Source organism: Haliotis rubra, unplaced genomic scaffold (genome assembly GCF_003918875.1).
Source record: "Haliotis rubra isolate DU_JTF1 unplaced genomic scaffold, ASM391887v1 Scf430, whole genome shotgun sequence".
NCBI classification, from domain to species: Eukaryota; Metazoa; Mollusca; class Gastropoda; order Lepetellida; family Haliotidae; genus Haliotis; species Haliotis rubra.
This window is the reverse complement of record NW_025767114.1, coordinates 510,766-523,743: the sequence shown is the minus strand read 5'-3', so window position 1 is coordinate 523,743 and position 12,978 is coordinate 510,766. Positions and strand designations below refer to the sequence as shown.

Here is a 12,978-nt window from a genome sequence, read left to right as displayed (position 1 = left end):
ACTGACTTTAAAATACCCCCATCCTTCACTGACTTTAAAATACCCCCATCCTTCACTGACTGAGAATGATGCTTTTGTCCATGATGGTCAACCCATGAAGATCCGGGTTAGAATTGGTCTATAGTAACCCATGCTTGTCGTAAAACGTGATTAACAGGATCGGGTGGTCAGGCTCACTGGCTTGGTTGACACTTATCATAGTACCTCAATTGCATGGAACGATGCTCATGATATTAATCACTAGATTGTCTGGTCCACACTTCATTATTAAAGACCGCCGCCATATAGCTGGATTATTGCCGAGTGCCGCGTTAATTAAACAACAAACCAACCATGATGGTCAAGTTTTTGAAAATACAATTCAGGCAGCCTGACAGATTTCTTTTACAGTTTCTTGATGAAGAAAGTGATATGAACTTATTCAGTAGAAGACATTAAGATGATGAACATGAAGTATGCTGTAAGTGGCGTGAAACTATATTCAGTCACTCACTCACTCATGATGTAGGGAAACAACCATGACAACAATATGGATGCCATGCTTACCTAAAGAGCACCAGCACTGCGTGCGGAAAAGTTTGGAAGTTGTTATTCCTGTGGATTTCTGTCTCATCATCTAGTCGTATCTTACCAAACACCTGCAACAACATGGGGATCAGTTTCATCAAGCATTTCCAACAACTAAAACACATATTGATTCATTTTGAAAAATATGATACAACAATAACAATTCTACGATGCTTCGGTGAAAGATCAAGGTGCCGACAATACTTTATCAGACGATAATGTGCACTTTTTGCATTACGTCACAATGTATTGGCGTCACTGCGCCATTCTAGTCTGCCCCCTAGCAATCGAACAATTTTGCATTATGTCACAATGTAAGCGACATCATGATGCATGTCAGTTGTCATCGCCTCGTACAGCCTCCTACAATAAACTTCTCAGTTACATCCCATTTCTTGGTTTGCAGTTGCTTCACGCAGCTAACATCACTGGTGGAAACATTACGTTTATGTTTTCCGACGGTTAAAATGTCTCAATTCGACTAACAAGTTTTCAGCGACACGGTAACGTTCGCAATGTTTACATTCCCACAATGCAATCGTGGAATGTAGCTTGACTACTCAGCTTCATCTGGATGTACTGATCTAAACTTACGTTGGTAGTAGAAATGCGACGTTCATATTGCCCCATATGGTTTACGTTAATCACAGATGTAATTAAAATAATTTAGAGAAGATATATAATCCGAACGTAAACCGTCATCAAACTGTATATCATTTTTTTTTTCTGGTAAAGTTCGTCTTACGGTAGGGGGCCAGACACATAAAGAGATGGTACTTGTTATTATCCTGACCATCACTCATCACTAAGGGAATAGCAAGCGAGTTTAGTTCTACAGCAGGGGACACCACTAAGGGAAAAGGACAAGGACTAGATAGCTCTGGGAAATCAATTTCTGGCCAAGTAAACTGGAGCGCTTTTAGCTCAGTCGGCTGGTGCTGTAAAGCCAGAATTAGTCGTATTACAAGCAGCTACACACCTCGGCATGGACAGGTGCAACAATCCTGTTCATGACATTAAACCCCATTTCACATCAAATTGCAGTCTGATATAAGTAATTCTCCAATATTACAACCAGGAGAGTCACATATATCTGCAATCTAATGAAGCAGTCATAATATTTTTGAATCCCATAATGCCCACGAAGCCCTTCTACATTATGAAAGACCCTGTCAAGGTGAGAGTCATCTATGGGATGATACCTTATATCATTAACACTTATTATAAAACACCCAAAACTGGGTGTCAATCTGTATAGTTTACCTGCATTCCAATTACTGCATAGATAAAAAACAGCATCACAATAAGTAACGCTACATATGGAAGAGCCTGGAATGAAAGAAAACAGAAATTACTACCAAGGAAATCACCAAGCAAAATGCAACGATAAGTTATTTGTCTACATCAAATGATTTATAATAATAGCTAAAAGAGGTTGTTTGCACGTCCCAAAACATTACTTGATTTGCAATAGAAGCTTAGAAGTCTCATATGTGGCTAAACGGAAAACTTCTATATTTATATTAATTTCATCTATCCAGACATATAATCATGATCAAAACAGCAAATATTCTTTCTTCTAAAAAGAATTTAATTCATTGTCCAATCACTCATAGGACACAGTTTTGGTAGGATGCTGACCCTTATACTCATTAAACATTTCTTTACAATGGCAAGTGCTACCAGTCAGACAGAATATCGTTTTTGGTAGAAACCTGGTGTTGATGGCTGGTGTTACCAGTCAGACAGAATATCATTTTTGGTGGAAACCTGGTGTTGATGGCTGGTGCTACCAGTCAGACAGAATATCGTTTTTGGTAGAAACCTGGTGTCAAAGGCAGGTACTATCAGTCAGGCAGAATATCGTTTTTGGTAGACACTTGGTGTCAAAGGCAGGTACTACCATCGATCATTCTTGGTAGACACTTGGTGTCCATCACTGGACATAAGTGATACATTCACATTATTTTGACACTACTTTGCCACATTGGATGGCAAAAGAAATCTGTTTCACCAAATGACTCAGAAAGGTTATTTTGCAGCAATGACATTGTATATGATTAACCTACCTGGAATGATTTTATGAACGTCCAGAGGAGTGTTCGTATGCCTTCTCCTCGACTAAGCAGCTTCACAAGCCTCATGACTCGGAACAGACGAAAGAAGTTGATACTGATGATCGTCTTGCCAGGCTGCAATAAATCAACTTCATGTCAGACATTCTGACTTTAAATCTATAGTCTGAGACCTACAGCATGTCTTGTAGAAATCACTGACCTTCATAGTACATCTTCTTTGCTGCATTAGAATTGTCACTTGTTTCCTGTGCAGACTTGACGTCTTATCCTCAGGACTTCATGTCTTAATTCTTTTGGTTAAAATACTACACTATTTTCCTTTTCTATCTTCAAAAAGTCTGACAACATTATTTTAGTCGGTTATAGAAGTCTGATCTCCACCCTACAAGATGTATGTAGCTGTTTGTATAATTTTGTTTTATCAAGTTATGCTTTAAATTATTGGAGTAATTATCAAAAATATTTAATTTATTGCACCAGCTGTGAGTAACAAGAGAGTTGACGATACTTGTGAAGCAGAATCTGAGAAGTGTGATTCAGTCGATTGTTTTGGAATTTTGAAATTCATGTGAAACAGTTCAGTGTCAAAGTGTGTGAAACATAAAGAGAACCTGTTTGGACTCACATAAACTTACCAGGATATGTGGAAATCATTTGGGGAACATTTTTCACCCATAATCCATTTATGTTATATTTCAACATCCAAAACATTTTAAATATTCCTCTAGAAATTTCAAATATCTCATTGTTCATTCAGTAAATCCTATTTTCAAATGACAAAGCATGAAATGAATTCAAAACTTTGAAAATAATTGTGTGGTTGATGACAGTATAAGCATTCATTGTCATTCAGGAAAGGAACTGATAACAGAGTGACGTACAGAGCTGGTTTGTATCATAGAGATGTGTGGAATGTTCATGCTTAGGATAAACAAAGCCTGTTGCTTTAGAGAGAGAAGATGCAGAGAGAGTCCGACCAGCATCAGGCCAAGGCATATTGCTGCAGTCCAGGTCTGACTCTTACCTCCAATCAATCAAAGTATCATGTGAATTGCATGCAGATGCTACTTAATGCAAAGTATCACATTTAGAGTAAGATTGAGAGACCTGTAGAAATTGACACTTGACATCAGTGCAAAAAGTGAACCCATCCCTCAGGCTCATTTCCAAAATAAAAATGTGTCTTTGAAATTTAATAATAAATAATATTTCTTTAAAATTACAAACATATCTTTAAAATTACCCTAGTATTTAAAAAAACATGTCTCTCATATACACAATGACTTTAATTTAAGTTAATTCCTCCTGTTAAATCTGTTTCAGTTTTGTGTGTGTTCCGTAATGAGGGATGGGCACAGTTTATGCGTCTGATCGATAAATAGACTCACCACATACCGGCAGACGTCGCCTGTTACATTACACTCACGTTGATACTATTCAATAAAAAGAAAAGAACCAAGAGGTTCTGTAGCTCACCTAAACAGACCATCATTATCCAACAGAAATGTACTGCAGATACAGAGCTGAGGACACGCAGGTCGCGATAACTAGGTAGCCAAACTCAGTCATAACAAATCAGGTTCCATTTGGGAAACAATCAAGAAGCTAAAGTAATTTTGCTGAGAGTGTATCCGAAAAAAAATGTATGGGCAATCAGTTTCTTGACTTTGAAAAAACAGACTGAATATATGTAAAATTGGCCCTATGTGTTTAGTTCAGTTAGAAAAATGACTAAATGTCTCAAGATTAATCTGACGTCAGCACACTTGGCTCAATAGTAATTACTGGGCATCAATAATGCTGATACAATTACAGGACCTTGGCCATCTGATGACTAATCTATTCCTGGCTCCAATCAGAAACATTTATAGACCTCCAATGCAAATTTGAACAATTGCAAGAAGATCCTTATAAAACTGCTCCCAGTCTAGTTTAAAATCAAAGATGGCTACCAAATATAGCACTCCCCTGTCCAGTTACTTGTGCACAACAGTTCCGCACAGTTTGACAAGTACTCTACAAGATGAGGACAGGGCAACAGATGGTGGACAACACGCTATGCCACAGCTCACCTAAACCCTTTGGGCCAGGTGAGGGTGAGCTGATAAACATCCCTATGTTATACTTTTACGAAAAACGAAATCTACGTGCAGTAACATTCAAGTGCAGTGCATTCCACTAAGTCATTCCTCATAAACCATTCACAAAATATAAAACAACTCATTGTACATATTCCCAAGGTTAAACAAAATCAAAATCAAACAATACATTCAGACAAATGATGATAACAGTTTGTATTGTTAAACATTCAGTGACAATAAGACGCAACATAAACAAACATGACATTGTGGTCACTGTCTTGACCAACCTTTTACTAGAGGATTTGATTAATTGGATATATTTTTCCTATTAGTTTCTTCAGATACAGTATTAGTGAAACAATGGTTTAACCTTACATTTGTAACCCAACGATACTTATTTCTAAATTAAACAAACTATTTGTTATTTGTAACATCTAGAGATACATGTTTGTTAAATATCCAAAATAACACACAACTGAAAAAAAAAAGGTTTAGTTAAGAAAAAACAATTCTAGAAAGACTAAATTGTTTTTTAAAATCAAACTATTTCACTTAAACACTGACAAGCACTTAACATCTAAATTTGTGCAGAAACACACTTCTATCAACTCTAAAAACATTCTCTTCCTTGGATTTTCTTTATCAAGGACTCTTCGTGAAATTAACTTTTTTATCACAGAAACTGACAACACTTCAGTTGGAAAAAAAATGTTAGTATGTTAAATGTTTATCACTGCTAGTTATATACAACCATACTCTGTCTTTCCTGAAAACAAAAACTCAAATCGGAAATAAAGATTTAAACACGTTTCTACTAGTAGTTAAATATGTTTTCATAAATCTTCTTCTTGTTGACACTAAGATAATATATAGCCACTCTCTACCAAGCACAAGCCGTCAGAGACTTTCTTCTACCTACAGCTAAGCTGTCTGCTAAATTAGCTCAGGGCCCCGTTCCACAAAATGATCGTAGCTAAGGTGATCGTAACTCCCATACCCTAACATAGACTTACGACAGTCGTAGCGCTACGATCGCTTTGTGAAATGGGGCCCAGCACTGTAACCTAGGGCATATGCAGTCCTGTATCTAAGTCTGTGCTGTGGCAACTCTTCTAGGACTATCCAACACAGGGAACCAGGCCTCAGACACTCTGGACATGTGACAGTACTGCTGGACAAATAACACGAACCTAACTAAATACAGATGAGAACCGATGATCTGGACATGATACAAAAGTACAAAATGCTACAATGTTCACAGTGTACGTCCATGCCCAAATGTATGATGATCTAGATACAGAAACTATAGGGAGAAGTCATTTTACACAGCTTAACTCACAAACCATTGACCACAGTGAACGTAAAACTGCAGAGATTTCAGAGTAGTCCATCATGAGATATCCCAATCTGCATACTAAACCTCAGAGGTGAGACCAGTTTAGAGTTGGCAAAGTCGGAGGTCAAAAGGGGCATGGGTAATTGTCTCAAACTAGAATGGATATGATCTATAAATGAATGAAGATAAATTGTTTTCAAAAGGGCCTTAGCAAAGTACAAATAAAACTGAGGTTGCATTAGTGTGGAAAACAGGAGTGTTGCACCACTGTTTATCGAGTAGGGGGTGATATTTCAAGGATTCTTTTTCGCCAAGGTCTTAAAAACTTGAAGATATCCAGTGTTCCAGTGAGGGTAAGGCTGAAATGTTATTGTTCAAAATTAGAAACAGTTTCTCCATGAAAGTTGGGTTGTCAACAGAGTGTTATTCCTGGCAGAGTTTTGTCTGTGGGGATTGACGTGTCCTTGGGTGGGTAACCTTAGGACAGCCATGTGCAGGAGAATATTTTTGTTGGGTCGGCATTTCTGGAGTGGGTTAATCTGGGCACATATCATGGTATATTGTGTAGGATGAGTTCAAATGTGCAGAATTTGATATGTTTCAAACCAGGCGTTTCTGAAAAGGGTATTGCATTCCATGGATTAGCAGTGAGTAAAAAATATATCCAGATTGAGGGTAGAGGTGGAGATTCCAAAAACATGTGACATTTCCAAGATTTACCATTTAGTAACATAATATTGGTAGTGTTCTGGAGAAGAAGTTTCCAAAATGAGTGCAAATTTTCAAGGCATTGCACTGAATAATACTTATGGGTGATGTTTTTACGATGAGTTCCAAAAGAGGTGTGCTGTTTTCAAGGTCTTCAGTGTTTTGGGAACTGACTTTTGAGGGGATTGAAGGTGAGTAGAATGGGGAATGGTTTCTTTAAGAGAAAGGTTTGGAACGGACGCTGTATATTTCCTGGATGCTGCATTCCAACAGTCTTCCAGGAAGTGCAATACTTCTCCAGGAAGGATTCTGAAGTGTTCCCGTGTTGACCTTGGAGCTAACAAGGGTGATTTCCGACTTGCTTCTTGGTCTACAAAGGGGTGTTCAGGCACTACTATATCATGAGGTCTGAACTGTGGTCTGAACCTGTAGCAGGGATATACCGGGCATGCAAAAGCTGTATGAACCAGGCCCAGAGGTTTCAACCAGGAGACAAGGCAGTACATTAAGCCTTAATACAACAAAAGTACAATTTCCATGAATTCCGTCTTAGACACATATCAAGTTTAAAATAGAGTTTTATGTCAAATGGAACCATATTCATTCCTCAAAAGAGTTGAACATCGATTAATCCTGGTTGTTCACTCGAGTCTCTTCATGCTGGGTTTACTATGGGGAACATGCAGCAAACAGGTAAGTACTGGTTAAAAGAGGAAATGTGACAAACCTCTGCTCTCTGTTGGTTAGTGAAGAGCAGCGAAAGAATAAAATTTGATTTAAAATCATTCCATGTGAAATGAAAGGTTATAGGTGATAAGGAAATCATATATGAAAATAACAAGGAAACAAAAATAGAAGGTCTTGGGATAATCACAGTCAATTATTTCATAAGAAAACCAAACAAAACTTAAATAAAACATTTCAGTTTGTAAAATGAGTGAACAAAAACATAATTGGTTCGGCAACCATGAGGATCCCTTGCAGTCATTCTAAGAAACTAAAAACATGTTGCAATGCAGATAAATCTACTCTATGAATTCCTTTCCGTTTCCATGGCAACATTCCCTAGGCGTAACCAGCAAGATTCCCTATGCAGGCACCACTCAAACTTTGCACTCGGTAATCCACAAATTCTGGATTCATATGGATTTGGTTCAAACATCAATCAACGGAACATTGACTGACAGACTATTCTGTTCACTGTGGAAAAATTCATGTTTAAATTCATAAATCAAATATTATCCTACATCCAATTCCTGGAATATAATCATGAATGAAATGAGGTGATATGATGCTGCTCCAACACCTATTTTATGTTTGATATCTACGTCACATGATTTATATATTTATAAATGATAACTCTAAGATATGAAATATACATGTATGTGCTTTGAATCTACTACAAGTCCCAGTGTGGTAGAAACATAGCCATGATATTTCTAGACGTTACTTGCAATTCATTTATATTAAGTCCGGCAGCCATTGTTAGTACAGTGTACAAAGGATGCATGCCCAGAGACATTTCATGTTTCAACACAAAGAGAAAGTCAGGTTTCAAGTGCAGTTAGGTTTCAGGCACTTCAAATAGGAGTCAAACTACAAATCATTCCAACAGAGGCTTGAGATGACATACAGGCCAATGCTATCACTCGTGTTTGGGAGCAATCTTGGCAAACACTGCCAGTCTTGTTGAACCACCAGCCGGCAGTCATGGAATAAGGTCAGGTGTGGTTGCTATGGTAACAATACACATGTGCCAGGCAGCCAATCAGACACCAGAAAAACAAGGTACTGATATATTTCTCTGTCTTCACTCTTCTGTTCCGCAAGAATTCTTGCTACTGTTATATATAAAATCTCGCCTGAATCTTAAATCAAATAATCAAGAATCAACAAAGCTTTAAAACTCTGAAGTTTGCTGAGGAGTTTTAATCTTTAATCCAAGAGCACTGATGTATGTGGCATCAAATGATGCATGGCTGATAATCTATTTGTCATCCAAAGTCATTCAAGCTTCCAACTTCATTCCAACGTCTTCAGTTTGTTAACAGCTGTAGCCAGTGTCCTCAGTATGAATGCACAGCTAACCAGCTCACGTGGCAGAGATACTAGTGATGTCATTTGATTATGATGTCACATTCACTGACAGTCTGCAAAGCATTGTGATGGAGATTGACCTCACCCAAGCAACATCTCCCCTGGAAACCAGTTCTGGACGATATATTACACTAAAGCTATGACATAAACCCCCACATGATTAAAAATGGGTCAAACATAACCTTAAGTGTCCTCTAAAATATTTGCTGGATTATTGCAAAATGATTATGAAATTTTACAAATTCACTCAGTGCTTGTTTGTTTGTTCGCTGGTCTGGTCACATTTCAGCATTATTCCAGCTATATGTTTGTGGTCCGTAAACAATCGACTGTTGACTAGACAGTGTGATTTATCTTGAACCTGATTGGTTGTCCTTGACCTCTGTTCAACTGCCCCATAACAAACACACCCATCCTGCATCAGCAACTGTGGCGGTGTTCAACCAGACTGCCACAAAACTAATCTCAAGAAATATTGGCAATTCATTCCAACATGGCATCATGCTTAGTCATTCCAAAGTCTGAAGATGGAAATCAATAATCAGAAGGCGTTGTGTAAAAAATCATGCACTCGTCTGCGTTGATCTCACTTTCTCTTTCCTGTACAAAGACATCAAAAGAGATAGTCAACAATGGAGGGGAAGGAATTGAGACTACTTACATTCACTTCAGTGTAAATGATGTCAATAAAGCTACCGAGTACAATGATGAAGTCAAACACATTCCAAGCATCTCCAAAATAATTCTGAAACAGTAGGTTTAAATATATTGCACCACAGATTAGACAATCAATAAATGATATTTCATTCATATGACATATGTTTATCACCAAATGACATTTAAATCATGATATGATATGATAATCACTTATTATGATAATCACCAAATGTCATTTAATTCATTCATGATATGATAATCACAAAAAGATATTTAATTCATTAATGATATGTTAATCACCAAATGAAACTTCAATCATGACACATGGTAATCACAAAATGATAATTTAATCATGACACATGTTAATCACCAAATGATATTTTAATCATGACACATGTTAATCACTAAATGATATTTTAATCATGACATATGTTAATCAAAAAATGATAATTTAATCATGACATATGTTAATCACAAATGATAGTTTAATCATGACATATGTTAATCAAAAAATGATAATTTAATCATGACACATGTTAATCACCAAATAACATTTCAATCATGATATGATAATCACTTAATAACATGTCATTCAGAATATGATAATCACAAATGACATTTCACTCATGAAATGACACATGATAATCATCTGAAAGAATTTCAGCTATGATTTGAACATTTTAAATGACATGTCAATAATGAAATTCACCATATGGCATTTTATCTAAGAGAAATGATTCTTAAATGAATTGAATTGTGATGTTACATGACAAGTCCTTAAATTAGATTACTGAATATGACATGATAATCCTTAAATGACATTTCAATCATGACAAAACATGATAATCACCAAATGCCAGTTCAATCATGATATGATAAATGAAAATCACAGAAATGACTTTTCAATCATATGACATGCTAAATTCTTATGATAAATCATGATATGACATAATAATCACCAATTTCATTTCAATGAATACTCAGCATATGACATTGCCCAAATGACTTATCAATTAAGCATAATGATAATCACTGAATAACATATCAAACATGACTTCAATTATCACCAAATATATTTCATATATATATCATACGATACGGTATCTAGTTAAATGGCATTTTCACCATGATATTACACAATAATCCTCATGACAAGACATGAAAATCACAATGTGACATCGTAATCACCATATGGCACGATGAATAATTGCTGTATGGCATGGTAAATATTCACCATATGGTATGGTAAATAATCACCTTATGGCAATATAAATAATCACAATATGACATGGTAAATAATCACCATATGGTATGGTAAATAATCACCATATGGCATGGTAAATAATCACCATATGGCATGCCACGGATACTGAAATATGTTACCTTGAACCTAAAGGCTGCTAGTTTGAGGAGGAACTCCACTGTGAATACTCCTGTGAAGATCATATTGAGATAGTCCAGGGCCTTCACAAACTCCTGAGACTGCTGGTGGTACTGTGGATAATATACATAGGTTATAACACTACTGGTGGTACATAATATACATAGTTATAACACTAATGACATACATAGGTTATAACACTGCTGTGGCACTGTGGATAATATACATAGGTTATAACACTGCGGGTGGTTATGTGGTCAATATACATAGTTATAACACTGCTGGTGGTACTGTGGATGACATACATAGGTTATAACACTGCTGTGGTACCAAGGATAAGATACATAGGTTATAACACTGCTGGTGGTACTGTGGATAACATCATAGGTTATAACACTGCTGTGGTACTGTGGATAATATACGTAGGTTATAACACTGCGGGTGGTTATGTGGTCAATACACATAGTTATAACACTGCTGGTGGTACTGTGGATGACATACATAGGTTATAACACTGCTGTGGTACTGTGGATAACATACATAGGTTATAACACTGCTGGTGGTACTGTGGATAACATCATAGGTTATAACACTGCTGTGGTGGTACTGTGGAATAACATAGTTATAACACTAGGGATTATAACACTGCTGTGGTACTGTGGATAACATACATAGGTTATAACACTGCTGGTGGTACTGTGGATAATATACATAGGTTATAACACTGCTGGTGGTACTGTGGATAATATACATAGGTTATAACACTGCTGGTGGTACTGTGGATAACATACATAGGTTATAACACTGCTGTGGTACTGTGGATAATATACATAGGTTATAACACTGCTGGTGGTACTGTGGATAATATGCATAGGTTATAACACTGCTGGTGGTACTGTGGATAATATACGTAGGTTATAACACTGCTGGTGGTACTGTGGATAATATGCATAGGTTATAACACTGCTGGTGGTACTGTGGATAACATGCATAGGTTATAACACTGCTGGTGGTACTGTGGATAATATACATAGGTTATAACACTGCTGGTGGTACTGTGGATAACATGCATAGGTTATAACACTGCTGTAGGTATAATACTATACGTGGTGGTACTGTGGATAACTGTGGATACATAGCATAGGTTATAACACTGCTGGTGGTACTGTGGATAATATGCATAGGTTATAACACTGCTGGTGGTACTGTGGATAATATACATAGGTTATAACACTGCTGGTGGTACTGTGGATAATATGCATAGGTTATAACACTGCTGGTGGTACTGTGGATAATATACGTAGGTTATAACACTGCTGGTGGTACTGTGGATAATATGCATAGGTTATAACACTGCTGGTGGTACTGTGGATAATATACAAAGATCATAACACTGATAGTGGTACTGGTAATATGAAGGTAATATTTAAGGGTGCATATACTACAATCAGTCATATACTCACCTTCATGGCTAGTGTGACAGTGTTGATCATAATAAGGGCAAAGATGCCGTACTCAAAGGCCTTCGATGTGACAAACCACCAGATCTTATACTGCCATCTTGCCTTGGGGATGTAGCGTCGCATCGGCTTTGCTTTTAGGGCAAACTCTATACATTTACGCTGTAATGACAAAGTTACATCCAGTTAAGTTCATGAATTCCTCTGGGTGTAACTATTTATTCACAAAAAAGGTATGGGTTTTTTTCATATTCAAATAAAAGAACTGACATGGATTTCGCAACAGTGATATTTTCATTTTTTAGATATACTCTGAAAAATCCAACACATGCTAACTTCAACTCGTCTCAGAGTTGATTCATTAGAACCTGAATTAAACAAAACAACTAGGCGTTTATCTTCACATAATTTGATATTACTTTCGATAAGGCTGATCTAAGTACAAATGTAAACCTGGTTTAGATATTATAAGCAATTCCATTTGACTGCACAGAGGCTTGATAGACTGAATTAATCATTTGTTATCCATTAGAAATGATGAGCAGATACATGGATTTGTTTGAGACTGACCCATCAGTGACCCATTTAAATAATTTTCACTGCTTTTTTGCCT

At 36.8% G+C, this 12,978-nt stretch overlaps 1 protein-coding gene across 1 annotated transcript in view; it reads right to left on the bottom strand.

Moving 5' to 3' along the window:
* Window positions 1-12,978, bottom strand: part of LOC124289033 (muscle calcium channel subunit alpha-1-like) — a 126,285-nt gene that overhangs the window by 20,328 nt on the left and 92,979 nt on the right. The window contains 8 exon segments of the mRNA XM_046725629.1: window positions 547-638; window positions 1,831-1,896; window positions 2,637-2,759; window positions 4,034-4,078; window positions 7,498-7,506; window positions 9,529-9,612; window positions 10,908-11,018; window positions 12,369-12,527. Coding sequence (XP_046581585.1) covers window positions 547-638; window positions 1,831-1,896; window positions 2,637-2,759; window positions 4,034-4,078; window positions 7,498-7,506; window positions 9,529-9,612; window positions 10,908-11,018; window positions 12,369-12,527 — 689 coding nt within the window.